This window comes from Procambarus clarkii, chromosome 84, assembly GCF_040958095.1.
Source record: "Procambarus clarkii isolate CNS0578487 chromosome 84, FALCON_Pclarkii_2.0, whole genome shotgun sequence".
Taxonomy (NCBI): domain Eukaryota; kingdom Metazoa; phylum Arthropoda; class Malacostraca; order Decapoda; family Cambaridae; genus Procambarus; species Procambarus clarkii.
In genome coordinates, this window is record NC_091233.1 from 20,533,903 (window position 1) to 20,549,823 (window position 15,921).

General features: G+C 40.9%; 3 protein-coding genes across 4 annotated transcripts in view; 1 reads left to right on the forward strand and 2 right to left on the reverse strand.

Annotated features, from left to right (window-relative positions):
* Positions 1-9,931, reverse strand: part of l(2)k01209 (lethal (2) k01209) — an 80,149-nt gene extending 70,218 nt beyond the window's left edge. Inside the window, exons 1-2 of the mRNA XM_045769616.2 lie at positions 9,907-9,931; positions 7,503-7,609 (exon numbers count right to left, since the gene is read on the reverse strand). The gene's annotated coding sequence lies outside the window, so the exon portion shown is untranslated. The remainder of the gene's footprint in view (positions 1-7,502; positions 7,610-9,906) is intronic.
* Positions 3,570-8,601, forward strand: LOC138358566 (uncharacterized). Its single transcript, XM_069316603.1, has 4 exons — positions 3,570-4,098; positions 4,876-4,969; positions 6,706-6,907; positions 7,506-8,601. The coding sequence occupies exons 1-3, from the start codon at positions 3,851-3,853 to the stop codon at positions 6,904-6,906; spliced, it is 543 nt and encodes a 180-aa protein (XP_069172704.1). The 5' UTR covers positions 3,570-3,850; the 3' UTR covers position 6,907; positions 7,506-8,601.
* Positions 9,932-10,377: 446 nt separating the features above from the next.
* Positions 10,378-15,921, reverse strand: part of LOC123774854 (uncharacterized) — a gene marked incomplete at its 5' end in the record, with an annotated part of 20,851 nt that continues 15,307 nt past the window's right edge. The window contains 3 exon segments of one of the 2 annotated variants that reach the window (XR_011225479.1): positions 10,378-11,568; positions 11,653-14,409; positions 15,335-15,469. Coding sequence is in view for 1 of the 2 variants with exons in the window: in XM_069316604.1 (XP_069172705.1) it covers positions 14,281-14,409; positions 15,335-15,469 (264 nt within the window). 2 annotated transcript variants of the gene reach the window in all.

Genomic DNA, 15,921 nt, shown 5'->3' on the forward strand with positions numbered 1-15,921 from the left:
TGTATAACATTGCAACACTTTCTCCACAAATTATAGCAATTATTTGTTCGAACGCACCAAACTGGACCGTTGCAAACCAACCCAGTTCACATCATGCACTGTTGTGCAAATGCGCAATGAAATTAAACTTTCTTATGCCTAATATGGCACATATGGTTTCCTTTTCAAGAGGAAACTAGATTTATTCCTCCAAGGAGTGTCGGACCAACCGGGCTGTGGTGGGTATGTGGGCCTGCGGGCCGCTCCAAGCAACAGCCTGGTGGACCAAACTCTCACAAGTCGAGCCTGGCCTCGGGCGGGGCTTGGGCAGTAGAAGAACTCCCAGAACCCCATCAACCAGGTATCAACCAGGTATATATGTATTACATTTGAGCCGGTCGGCCGAGCGGACAGCACGCTGGATTTGTGATTCTGTGGTCCTGGGTTCGATCCCAGACGCCGGCGAGAAGCAATGGGCAGAGTTTCTTTCACCCTATGCCCCTGTTACCTAGCAGTAAAATAGGTACCTGGGTGTTAGTCAGCTGTCACGGGCTGCTTCCTGGGGGTGGAGGCCTGGTCGAGGACCGGGCCGCGGGGACACTAAAGCCCCGAAATCATCTCAAGATAACCTCAAGATAATGTGTACAAATTGAGTCGCTTTAAACCCGCTTATAACTGGCTATAGTTGTACACATTCTCTAAGTCTACTTAAGTGCCTCCACTTGAGCGCTGGTGTAGTTAGAGTTCGATCTTTAAGTGAGAGAAAAGATCACGTTAAGAGCTAACTAGTCGTTCAACTAGTTAGCAGTAAATAGGTGAACAACTCGTGAACTAGTTGTTCAACTAGTTAGCTAGTTGAACAACTAGTTAACAACGACTTCCAAACTCAGCCGTTAAGTCGCGGGTTCGGATCCCGGCCGAAGCATAGAGACAAATTAACAGCGTATCCCTTTCACCTTATGCCTCTGTCCACCCAGTAGTGAATAAGTACCAGGGACAGTTTTCTTTTGGGGGGGCGCTGGGTCCTGTACCACAGAGGTACAGTACTGTATTTGTACCCAGCTGTACCGCTGAGGTATGGGACTGTCCGTGAGTACAGGTACAAGGTACGATACCATTCGTAAGCACAGGTACACCAAAGGTACGGTAACAACACACCAGTGAAGGAGGGTACACAGGCGCACACACACACTTTCTCTCTGGCGAAAGTCAACACAAATATCACACTTCTGTTCCACTTGACTGTTGTTACTGCGAGTGTAAACAAGATGTATTTGTTCCCCCGTGTGTTCTTGTTATCTCTTGTGCTTGTTCTGTGTTTGTTCATGCTCTCTCTTATGCACACACGGCAACTGTTTTCCTGTGTGTAAATCTTGCTTTTCAATTTACAGCTTTGATCTGAGTTTACAGGATCGGTACAACTTGTAAATCCCACGAAAAAAAAGTCTGAAATACCAATGGTGTCAATTAGAACGAGTCTTGCACGTAGTCGCTATTCAACTCAAACAGCCACGGGCGGAGAAAGCGGCCTATTTGAACCCATATGCCGCTCAAAGCCTATTCAGTGATCTCAATCGACTTCAACTGGACAGTTTATTTGGCCTTTTCCTCTAAATGGAATTTAAATGGCGTATATATATATATATATATATATATATATATATATATATATATATATATATATATATATATATATATATATATATATATATGTCGTACCTAATAGCCAGAACGCACTTCTCAGCCTACTATTCACGGCCCGATTTGCCTAATAAGCCAAGTTTTCATGAATTAATGTTTTTTCGTCTACCTAACCTACCTAACCTAACCTAACCTAGCTTTTTTTGGCTACCTAACCTAACCTTACCTATAAATATAGGTTAGGTTAGGTTAGGTAGGGTTGGTTAGGTTCGGTCATATATCTACGTTAATTTTAACTCCAATAAAAAAAAATTGACCTCATACATAGAGAAAAGGGTAGCTTTATCATTTCATAAGAAAAAAATTATAGTAAATATATTAATTCAGGAAAACTTGGCTTATTAGGCAAATCGGGCCTTGAATAGTAGGCTGAGAAGTGAGTTCTGGCTACTAGGTACGACATATATATATATATATATATATATATATATATATATATATATATATATATATATATATATATATAAATATGCAACTGAAAACTCACACCCCAGAAGTGACTCGAACCCATACTCCCAGAAGCAACGCAACTGGTATGTACAAGACGCCTTAATCCACTTGACCATCACGACCGGACAAAATGAGGTGATAGCCGAGGCTATTTGAACCACCCCACCGCCGGCACTCGGATAGTAATCTTGGGCATAGCATTTTACCAAATCACCTCATTCTTTGGGTAAATGATTTGGTAAAAAATTTGGTAAAATGCTATGCCCAAGATTACTATCCGAGTGCCGGCGGTGGGGTGGTTCAAATAGCCTCGGCTATCACCTCATTTTGTCCGGTCGTGATGGTCAAGTGGATTAAGGCGTCTTGTACATACCAGTTGCGTTGCTTCTGGGAGTATGGGTTCGAGTCACTTCTGGGGTGTGAGTTTTCAGTTGCATATTGTCCTGGGGACCATTCAGGCTTGTTCGCATATATATATATATATATATATATATATATATATATATATATATATATATATATATATATATATATATATATATATATATATATATATATATATTATATATATATTATATATACAAAAGCTTCCTGTCCCCAACAGGAAAAGGAATTTGTGCATAATTTGATTTTGAAATAGTGTAATAGATTGGGCAAGTTTATCGAGTTAATCGTTAGAGCAATTTCGCACCACTATCCTTCCGTTTAGACAGTACCTATTGTGACTATCGTCAATAGTCACAATTCGTACGTTCTTAGCTTTTAGATAGTAGTATACTGACTAGTAAGTTTTTCCTTTTACGATAAATGAAGCTATAAGACAAATTTAAATATTCCCAGGCCTAGTATAGTACACATATGTACTATATTAGGCCTAAGGTGGTTAGGTTAGTTAACACAAGTAAAATATAATAGTTTTCCAGTTTGTCCAACTTAACAGTTCAGGAGCCAGATTCACGAAGGAGTTACGCAAGCACTTACGAACCTGGGGCCAGATTCACGAAGGAGTTACGCAAGCACTTACGAACCTGGGGCCAGATTCACGAAGCAGTTACGCAAGCACTTACGAACCTGGGGCCAGATTCACGAAGCAGTTACGCAAGCACTTACGAACCTGGGGCCAGATTCACGAAGCAGTTACGCAAGCACTTACGAACCTGGGGCCAGATTCACGAAGCAGTTACGCAAGCACTTACGAACCTGGGGCCAGATTCACGAAGGAGTTACGCAAGCACTTACGAACCTGGGGCCAGATTCACGAAGCAGTTACGCAAGCACTTACGAACCCGGGGCCAGATTCACGAAGCAGTTACGCAAGCACTTACGAACCTGGGGCCAGATTCACGAAGCAGTTACGCAAGCACTTACAAACCTGGGGCCAGATTCACGAAGCAGTTACGCAAGCACTTACGAACCCGGGGCCAGATTCACGAAGCAGTTACGCAAGCACTTACGAACCTGTCCATCTTTTCACAATCTTTGGCGGCTTTGTTTACAATTATTAAACAGTTAATGAGCTCCGAAGCACCAGGAGGCTGTTTATAACAATAACAACAGTTGATTGGCAAGTTTTCATGCTTGTAAACTGTTTAATAAATGTAACCAAAGCCGTCAAAGATTGAGGAAAGATGTACACGTTCGTAAGTGCTTGCGTAACGGCTTCGTGAATCTGGCATCTGATTTCTACTTTCTAACTTCTTAGTATGTCAGTATATGTACTATGGTTTTCATCGTTACTTTAAGAACTACCAATACAAGAGGATGGGCTGGATTTTCGTCGATATTAATTCCAATTATTAATTTTCCAGCTGTGAGAATGTTGAGAGGAGGCGTGGCATTGACTGTGGGCGTGGCCCTGTGGGCGTGTCTGGCCCCACACCCCGCCCACGCTAGTGATGAACCCTGTGGGTACAAAACAGTTTGGTTGGACAAGACTATGTACAGGCCTGTGCCTTACTATCACGGAGGGTGAGTGTGGGGGCAGATCTTGTCAATTCCCATGGGAATTTTGTAGGTGGTTATCATGTCTCCTCTTACTCTTCTGTTTTCCTGGGATGTGTGATTTAGCTTCCTTTAGCCTTTCCTCGTAGCTTATACCTCTCACTTTTGGGACTAGTCTGGTGGCATACCTCTGAATCTTCTGAGGTATGGTATAACACCACACATACCAGTGTAAGTGTGTAATTACCTAAGTGTGATTACCTAAGTAGTTAGAGAATGAGAGCTACGCTCGTGGTGTCCCGTCTTCCCAGCACTCTTTGTCATATAACGCTTTGAAACTACTGACGGTCTTGGCCTCCACCACCTTCTCACCTAATTTGTTCCAACCGTCTACCACTCTGTTTGCAAAAGTGACTTTTGAGTGTGTGTGTGTGTGTACTCACCTAATTGTACTCGCCTAATTGTGCTTGCGGGGGGTTGAGCTTTGGCTCTTTGGTCCCGCCTCTCAACCGTCAATCAACTGGTGTACAGATTCCTGAGCCTACTGGGCTCTATCATATCTACACTTGAAACTGTGTATGGAGTCAGCCTCCACCACATCACTTCCTAATGCATTCCATTTGTCAACCACTCTGACACTAAAAAAGTTCTTTCTAATATCTCTGTGGCTCATTTGGGCGCTTAGTTTCCACCTGTGTGTGTGTGTGTGTGTGTGTGTGTGTGTGTGTGTGTGTGTGTGTGTGTGTGTGTGTCCGTCCCACCACTCTTGACTAACGTACCGTCATACGGGTCTGTCTGTCTCAGGAAGTCTGTCGAGAACACATACGAGGCCGTCTACCTAACCACTACCGTTCTCAACAAGCAGAGTGTCCCCTACTTCATCACTCAGACGCAGAACGTAAGTCATGCAGGTCGGCGTTCGATCCCCGATGGTGCAAGTTATTGGGCACCATTCCTTTCCTCCATCCCAAATCCTGACCCCTTCCCAGTGCTATATAGTCGTAATGGCTTGGCGCTTTCCCCCTGACAATTCCCTCCCTTCCTGAACGGTCTAGTCACTGTGAATGGTCGGTAGAGCGTCGGCTACGCTTCTTGCAGGTCGGCGTTCGATCCCCGATGATCCAAGTGGTTGAGCACCATTCCAGCCCTCCGTCCTATCCCAGCTCATTGTCCTCACCTACTTTCCAAGTGCTATATGTACAGGCTTAGTTCTTTCTCTGACGGGATCGCCATAGCCCGTGCTACATGGACATTTCGTTCAAAGTACCTATATCTAAAACAACAATTCTTTCTCCTGGGTAGGAAATTATCAAACAGTTCCGTATCTACTTATAAACACATCTCTCATGGCGACTGTTTACATTTAGTAAACAGTTTACAAGCTTGGAAACCTCACAACACAAAGGTTATTATTGTTATAAACAACCATGTAGCTCTGCCTAACTCATAAACTGCTTTAGTACATGTCAACAAAGCTCCCATGATTGAGGAAAGATGTACAGGTTTCGTCAGTGATGGGGTAAATTCTGACCGACTCCTGATTGTTAGGGCACAGTAAAAGGGTTTTAGATCACACGTATAAGGACCAAACGCTAAGACGCTAACCCAGCGACCCGAGGAGCTAAGGGCCTGGTAAGGTAGTTAGCCATGTAGGGAACGCACCAAGCTTGCCTTACTACGCTCTATAGCACTTGAGAAAGGCATGCCACTGCACTCATGGTTGTAGATTAATGGCCAGATTCACGAAAGATTTACGCAAGCACTTACGAACCTGGGGCCAGATGCACGAAAGATTTACGAAAGCACTTACGAACCTGTCCATCTTCTCTCAATCTTTGGCGGCTTTGTTTACAATTATTAAACGGTTAATGAGCTCCGAAGCACCAGGAGGCTGTTTATAACAATAACAACAGTTGATTGGCAAGTTTTAATGCTTGTAAACTGTTTAATAAATGTAACCAAAGCCGTCAAACAGTTTACAAGCATGAAAACTTGCCAATCAACTGTTGTTATTGTTATAAACAGTCTCCTGGTGCTTCGGAGCTCATTAACTGTTTAATAATTGTAAACAAAGCCGCCAAAGATTGAGAAAAGATGGACATGTTCGTAAGTGCTTGCGTAACTTCGTGAATCTGACCCAAAGGCTCTGTAATTCATATAGATATATAGCATATATATTATATATTATACACGCCTTTATACCAGTAGTTCTATTCCCCTTTACCAAACCTTATCTACCTACTTATCTTACCTACCATCCTTATCTCTAACAATACCCTTCATACGCAATGGAATCACAATATCACGATAACATCCCATGGAACATACGGGCTCACCATAGCCCGTGCTACTTGCCCCGCTCCTGTGCCAGGTAAGTCCACTACGGGCTCACCATAGCCCGTGCTACTTGCCCCGCTCCTGTGCCAGGTAAGTCCACTACGGGCTCACCATAGCCCGTGCTACTTGGAAACTAGTACCGAGTAGCTGAATCTATAACAACAACCCATGAAACAGGGCAGTGGGATGGAACCCCCTTCCCCCCCGTCCCAAATTACCTCAGACGAGAGTTCGACCCCACCGCCCTGCTCGGAAGACGCCCTCGATGACCCAAACGGCTCTGTCTCTCTCCCCCAGGTGCCACAGTTCGTGACCAAGAAGGCGACGCTGCCACAGTACATCACCCACACCGTCATCAACACACACCCCACCTACGTCACCGTGACGGAGAAGTCGTACGTCACCGTCTACGCCACCAGGACCCGTAAGACGTACGAGACGGTGTGTCCGAAGGGGTATGGTCACGGTGGTCACGACGGAGGATACGGACACCGCTGAGGTGAGACAGTGAGAGAGAGAGAGAGAGAGAGAGAGAGAGAGAGAGAGAGAGAGAGAGAGAGAGAGAGAGAGACAGAGAGAGACAGAGAGAGACAGAGAGAGACAGAGAGAGACAGAGACAGAGAGACAGAGAGACAGAGACAGACAGACTGAGACAAGAGAGAGAGAGACAGAGACAGACAGACAGAGACAAGAGAGAGAGAGACAGAGACAGACAGACAGAGACAAGAGAGAGAGAGACAGACAGAGACAAGAGAGAGAGAGACAGAGACAGACACACAGAGACAAGAGAGAGAGAGAGAGAGAGACAAGAGAGAGAGAGACAGACACACACACAGAGACAGAGACAGACAGAGAGACTGAGAGACAGACAGAGACAGAGATAATAGCGTCCTACTTCCATACAAAAATTGTTCCCAAATATATATTGATATTAATATACCCAAAACTATTAATATAGTTTTGGGTATATTGCGGCATACATTAAGCGTTATATTTTATTTGAAGGTTATATATGGCACCTGTAATTATTCCTCTTGTCAATTTCAACATGTGTAAATCTATACATATGCATGATTAACGTGTCCTTTACTCACCAGTGTATGAATACAGCATCCACTCGTCACCAGAGAGCAGGACACGCGCTGAGAGATTCATCAATTGTGAAGAATTACGAGATCGGACACATTCATTTGTCCGAATCCTGTAAAGAAGAGTTCGAAAGGTCTGTTTAATGCCTCTAGTCGCCATTATTTCAGTACGGAAGTAATAATGATAAAACCCGTCGCTTTAATATTAAATTCAAATTAATATGCGTTTATGAAAAAAGACATAACCTGGATTTTTATATATATATGGTGATATGTAATCAGTTTATGAAGATACGAACAAACTCTATTGTCCGAAAGATTACAATTTTGGTGGACTTGAGGCTATACCGCTCTCTCGGAGGGTTTGTCAGGCTATACCACTAGTCAACAAGTATACTGTAGTTCTGAATATACACCTGGAATATAGTAGATAATCAGAGTATATCCCCGAAAAGCAGGATATACCTCAATGTATATGTACCGTGTTCTCTTAGCATTTATCTACAATATCAGATGCATTACCTTGTATTTGAAGCCCCTAATCCATGGGATTAAATGTAAACCAAGCTATATAAAGAGTATTTAAATGTTATTTTTCAATACCGATTCTTTAAAAATAACAAAAAGCCTCATCGCTATCGAATTGTAATTCGTACTTACAATTTATTTGATATCGTGTTTAAAATTTGTGCTTTTAAAATTATGATTCCCGTGTTCATATTTTAAACAGCAGTTTTGATTTATCTAATATACATTAGAATAAAGGAAAAATGTAGATCTATTGGCCCATAAGAAGCATCTATTTATATCCACCCATACGCATTCACATATATATATTATATTTAACATTTAACTTGTACTTGAAACAATCTAAGGATCCCATATACGTGTAGTTAACAATGGCTACGAAGATATCTTTTCAGATAGCCTCATAGTGGGTACTCCGGACAGAAAATTAGCAGACAGATCTATTGTATATTACCCTCTAATGTGTTCTATAATGCTTCCTACATGCTTGTCCTGAATGCTGGTCGTTCAGTACGTGTAGAGGCTGCCTAAGTAGATTGCTTCTCTACTCTCACACGCATATTATGTAAAGCCATTATGCTAGAGCAAATTAAGTAAATATTATTTATTGGTTTTTATTATCCTACTTGTTGCTCTAAGTCAGCAGCAACTCTTGACGGATTAAAAGGAAGTTTGTGTAATGACTATACACAAGGGGGAATTTGGATTAATAAAGTTGCTTAAGAGAGAGAGAGCCTCGCTTGGCTCCCAAAGCCTAATACTACCACACCTCTCGTAGGCCTTGTGGTATGTTGAGAACACTACGGGCTCGCCATACCCCGTGCTACTTGGAACTTTTTGTTCCAGGTAGCGAATCTACAACAATAACGTTGAGAATATAAATGGAGCAGGCATATTAATTACAAATTAATGCTAATCAGGCACCAGAAGCCAGATATAGCTATAATTATCAGGATATATTACCAAGATACAATTCATTTACAGCCCCGCTCCTGTGCCAGGTAAGTCCACTACGGGCTCACCATAGCCCGTGCTACTTGCACCGCTCCTGTGCCAGTTAAGTCCACTACGGGCTCACCATAGCCCGTGCTACTTGGAACATTTTGTTCCCAGTAGCTGAATCTAAAACAACAACATATCAAGATCTGTGAAGGAAAAGTTCTCAGGAATGACAAATACTGAACAGAACATCTTATCACTCCCAAAAGCCTAACCATAATTAGTAAAAATCAGTTTAAATTAAATTATTTAAAACCCATACAGAACGAGGGGCAGTGCTTGAAGAATTGTTACATACAATGCATGTTAAATGAAGCTAATAGAACGCAAAGCGTTTATGGTAAAAGTTATTTCTTAGTGACTACTATACTACAAATTAATGGTAATCTTCGGCAGTATAACACTAACAGCGGAACCACCGTAACAGATTCAGATTCAGGTAAGGTATATACATACAAGTAAGTGATGTTACATTAATGGATTGATATATAGATAGAGCTAGTACATACAATGCCTAAAGCCACTATTACGCAATGCGTTTCGGGCAACAAACCTTAAAACCAAAACCTTAAAACAATACCATCCATCTTATTGTCAAATATAAGAAACGACTATAACCCTTCTTAATAAACTACCAACAACAGAGCTAACAAGGTAAACACGAAAGCACTTACGAACGTGTACACCTTTCCTCAATCTTTTAACACCTTTGGTTACATTTATTTAACAGTTTACAAGCATGAAAACTTGTCAATCAACTGTTGTTATTGTTATAAACAGCCTCCTGGTGCTTCGGAGCTCATTAAGTGTTTAATAATTGTAAACAAAGCCGCCAAAGATTGAGAAAAGATGGACTAGACAGGTCAAGAGGAGCAGCACTCACCACCGTCCGCCTCCTCCGACGGGAGGTTGTCGACTGAATGTAAACACGACACCGCCTTCCCTCATCGCCTCTCTTAAGACGGTTGAGACAGAAAGAAAACGGGTGACAGATCTCCATCTTGAAAGGGATACGAGGACAAAGCTAATAACTAATAGCAAAGCTAGTAATTTGGTTATGAACCGAGTTATAAGGACAAGGGTGGAAGGAACGGTATCCAGCCACTTGGACCATCGGGGATCGAACGTCGACTCTGCAAGATACAAGGAAGTCGATGTACTGACCAATCTAAGTGGATAGACAGATTTAGAGAAATATATTCATGATACATATAAACGGGGAATATATATATATATATATATATATATATATATATATATATATATATATATATATATATATATATATATATATATATTATTATATATATATATATATATCCATCCACACCCTTACGGTTAAGGAAACAACATATGCCATACAAAATATTAACTTTATTTACTAAGAATTCTTAAATAACAAGACATAATATTTACAATCTTGACTCCAACCAATAAATTTCTTTACATTAAAAACTAATCAGTAAATAGCCAATGTCTTGTTGGGGGACGTAGAAGGAAGCTTTTAACATGGTACAAATACCTTTAGCCTGAGCAGTTACGCAAGCACTTACGAACCTGTCCATCTTTTCTCAATATTTGGCGGCTTTGTTTACAATTATTAAACAGTTAATGAGCTCCGAAGCACCAGGAGGCTGTTTATAACAATAACAACAGTTGATTGGCAAGTTTTCATGCTTGTAAACTGTTTAATAAATGTAAACAAAGCCGTCAAAGATTGAGGAAAGATGTACACGTTCGTAAATACTTGCGTAACTCCTTCGTGAATCTGGCCCCAAGTGTACTTAAGCTTTGTGGGTACATCACCACGACTGACTTAAGTACCAATAGAGCACTTACGTTCACCACCAAAAGCACATGAGAATGTTCCACTGAACTATCGATGGTGCTAAAGAGAAGTGACACTATACCACAGTATACCAATGATACTATATCACAATGTGCTATAACATATTTCTAATATAACACAACATAGATGTTTCGCACAAGCTGAGGAGAACGTGACATTCAAAATTATTGACCCAGCATACTATTAATATGTGACCATAACACATTGACCCAGCATACTAAAGAGATACAACACATGCTAAGATACACATTTAATAAACATGTTATCATCCCTTATAGACATTGGCTATCTTATGTCATGAAAAAATATATATTTACATTCCAGATCTCAACATTTCAGAACAATCTTATATTGATAGCGATTGGTTATCCAATACACATTAGGCTGATATATAAACATTATATATGTTCATATAAACATGTTTATATATTATATATACTATATTATTTGTGTTAAAATACGTTTAAGGTACTTAGAAGCAATATTTGGGCAACCTTATTTACAATGGGCTAATAATGGATGGTTCTTTTAAAATTATTAGGCTACGTATGATGTCTTGACGCTGTATTTCCAGTCTGATTGGCTTTAAGAACCTACGACATGTCGTAGACCCTATACGCCATGTCGTAGACCCTATACGCCATGTCGTAGACCCTATACGCCATGTCGTAGACCCTATACGCCATGTCGTAGACCCTATACGCCATGTCGTAGACCCTATACGCCATGTCGTAGACCCTATACGCCATGTCGTAGACCCTATACGCCATGTCGTAGAACTTACATCCTGGGTCGAGTCCTTCCGACAGTTCGTAAGCAAAACACTCCGTCTACCTCTGTTGCAACATAAATGATTATAATAAATAAATACAATTAGGCATAAGTTAACATTGCAGCTGTAGACGAGAACCTGTAACCCAGAAGTTTACCAGCAATTAACAAGTAGTTTACCGTGTATGATATCACGATAATCTCAACTTCTTATGGCGTTATCTTCTTTAACTATCAATTAATTCCTTTGAATCTTTTCAGATAAATTATTCTACTACTGATCAGTATTACGAGTTAAAATAAAACGGCTGATTTGAAGACAGAAATACGCATTCCATTATAGTCCATAATATATATACTTTCCCCCTCTACGGCATAAACTCTTGTCTATCTATAATTAAAGCTTGTTCCTAATTATACGCCTAAACATCAACGCAAAATATAATCCCATTTCAGGTAATGTTTCTGTGGTGGCGATCAATCCAAGCCTTGCCCACCACCTCCACCTCCACCTCACCTCCTATTTAATTAAGTTATCCCACAATAAATAATGCAAAGAGTTTAAGTGTTTTATATCTTGGGCAAATTAACAGATCTAATGTGAAAAAAAAAAATCCAGATTTGAATGTGGTGAAAAGCCTACCTGAAGGGTCCCTTTCAGTGGCTTCTATTCCATGGAATCACCTGTTCCAGGGAGTCACCTGTTCCATGAAGCCACCTGTTCCAGTAAGCCACCTGTTCCATGGAACTACCGCCCACAAAATGCCTAGAGAAGCAACAATGGCGGATCTGCATACCAAAAAATTCACAAATGACTGTCTAACTTAGTTAAATAAGCAATCATCCACCTCCAGTACTTAACGTATTAGCAAATCATAATAGCAGCCGCGAAATAATATTACCGTTAATGACCTATTATAGTCAGTCTAAAATATGTCCCTAAATTCTACTTGTAAAAGTTACCATAACCCGTCACTAAGGTCAGAATCAAGGCACTTATTGTTGTAGGAAAGTCCGAGCTAATATAAATATATTATAAAGTTCTAACACTGATATTATATAAAAATAATCCCTTTTATTCAAGTTTCGAGATGCATAGCCTCGTAATATTCAAGTTACGAGATGCATAGCCTCGTAATATTCAAGTTACGAGATGCATAGCCTCGTAATATTCAAGTTACGAGATCCAAAACCTCATAATATTCAAGTTACGAGATGCACCTAGGCAATATTTAATGTTTTAAGAGACTTTGCCGTCAGTACTAGACCAACATGTTCGCTTATATAAATATTAAAATATGAATGATTAGAGGGCTGATTTTTTTATTTACCCTATGTAGCGTAAGTAGAATATAAATAATGATAGACAGACAAATAATGTATGCGTGTGCGTGTGTGTGTGTGTGTGTGTGTGTGTGTGTGTGTGTGTGTGTGTGTGTGTGTGTGTGTGTGTGTGTGTGTGTGTGTGTGAGAGAAAATGTAAAATGTTTTACATTATGTATAAAATAACTCGAGCCAGAATACCTTCAGGACTCTACACGTGATTCTGTATACATGTATACCTGCACCGTAGGCATACATGTGTATACCATGTACCGCAGGAATACAGTGTAGGAAGATATACATGGGTACCACCCAGCACGGGTATTCATATAGGAGGGTTTGTAGCATAACCCGTCAGAGGTCTGGTGCCTACATTAACACCCTGGTTTATGAGACTTCCTCCTAATGCCTTAAGTGGCACTCTCCAAATGGCACCAAACCAAATATGTCAACATAGTGCCACAAACGTGCTCGGCCAGGATGAGGTCACAGGAATATTTGCATGAAAGATGATGCAAAAAAAAAAGAGGCTTCTGGGCCAGGATTTATCAAGCATTTATGAATCCATTTATGAAACCTGTACATCTTTCCTCTATTCTGGATGTCTTTGTTGACTTGAATGAAACAGTTTATGAGCTCCGAAGGCCCAAAAGGTTGTTTCTAACGACAATAACCTTGGGTTATGAAGTTTCAAAACCCATAAACTGTTTAATAAATATAAATAATGCTGCCATGATTAAGGAAAGATGCACAGGTTTCAAAGTAAACACACAAATGCTCTATAAAACCTGGTCCTTGTTACTGTGTGAAATATTTTTCTCCTTGTGCTGTTTCCTTCAAAGAGGACCATTTTGTTGCATTTCCTAGCAACTGTACATTTTGGAACTATCTTTACACACACATTAACCATCCTGGCACAAAGATTCGCTGCGTTTTTAACAACTCGGTCCTCAGTACAACTTTTATCTTTTCTGCTGTCTTGTTAACCCCTAAATTGCGCCAATCGTAAATGTGCGATTTCCTCCTTTGCTCCAATCATATACAATTGATCCTTACAGGTTATCAAACCATTTTTTTTTTTCACTGCGCACCTAGATGTAGAACTTTTAAATATCTTAGCAACCTAAGGGTTAATTATTAACTGTTTTCTGTCGATCACATTTTTTTCCGAAACCAAATTTCACTTAACATTTGCACACACGACGTCTTCGAGTATTTTAGACGTACGAGTACATATTATTACGTTGTTCTATGATACCCCATCTTCCCCTCTCTTCCCAACAATCCCGCCCTTCGTCGCCTCCGTCAGCCTGTTCAGCCCAGCACTAATTCCTCGGCAGTGTTGGGGGCGTCCATGAGCTTCAGCAGCCCGAAGAAAGTATTTTCGTGGCGTCTGACGGGCGTCGTGTACTGCTCAACATCTTTAATGTAGACGGCCGCGTTCTGTGTGGGGAAAAATGACCGATTTAGTTTATACATATATGAACAAAATATATTGACCAGACCACACACTAGAAGTTGAAGGGACGACGACGTTTCAGTCTGTCCTGGACCATTCTCCTGGACTTGAGAATGGTCCAGGACGGACCAAAACGTCGTCGTCCCTTCAACTTCTAGTGTGTGGTCTGGTCAACATACTTCAGCCACGTTATTGTGACTCATCGCAAACAAAATATATTCTAGCATCATATAAGATGACTGCCAAATTGTGAAATAGTATTAAGAAGCTGAACTGTATAAGGTGATATATTTAAACATACCCTTTATAAAAAAATTATAAATTATAATTACTAATTTTTATATTATTTGGTGGTTAATAATTGCTAACCGTGGCTTGTATCAGCTGACACTTGCTCGTGACTAATAACGTTCCTCAAGACTTATTGTAACTGCTATATCTTGTTACACTGATTACCTTAGAATATTCTGTACAAACAATCAGTTACTGTCTACTGTTTTTAATATATTGACAAGACCATGACTACTGCTCTTAATATATTGGCAAGACAATTTATGGCTACTGCTCTTAACATATTGACAAGACTTTAGGTGGAGATATAAGGGGTAAATCTTAGTAAGCACTAATGGATATGTAAAAGGGTTAACTTTAATCGGGAATACTCACCAGGGGAAGTAGGTAAATAGGTGGGTGGGGTGGGTAAATTCACTATAGGAGAGATAAGTGGGTGAGTAGACTCGCTTTATGGGGGGATAGGTCAGCAAGTCGACTCACCGCAGAGTAGCAGGTGGGTAGGTAGAGTCATAATTGGGAGATGGGGTGAGATAGGTAGGAGGGCCATTTCCGATTTACCTGAGATATGTAGGAGGGCGATTTCCGATTTACCAACGGAAAGGAGAGGAGACTCACCTTGGGCAGATAGGTGGCGCCAGCAGTGTGACAGGAATGTGAGGGCTGGGTTGGCGCCAGAGTGCACTCCATGATCGGGATGTCATCAACCAGGATCTGGAAACCGGTGCCGAGACGTCCGGATTCGTACAACACCTGCAAGTGAAGTGCACAGGTGAGAAGCCATAACAACCCGCCCCACACACACGATGAAACTACAACGTTCGAACAAGTTTGAACACCTAACAAGTTGTAACAAACAATATGGCCATTTTTAAAAACGTTCAAAACGTCATAAAAACGTCATACCAAGATGTAACAACATTCTAATACGTTATTAAAACGTTATATAAAAATGTCAACTTAATTTGCACAAGTACGAACCCATTACATATCTTGAGATGTGGTTATCTTGAGATGATTTCGGGGCTTTAGTATCCCCGCGGCCCGGTCCTCGACCAGGCCTCCACCCCCAGGAAGCAGCCCGTGAGCTGACTAACACCCAGATACCTATTTTACTGCTAGGTAACAGGGGCATAGGGGTGAAACAAACTCTGCCCATTGTTTCTCGCCGGTGCCCGGGATCGAACCTAGGACCACAGGATCAC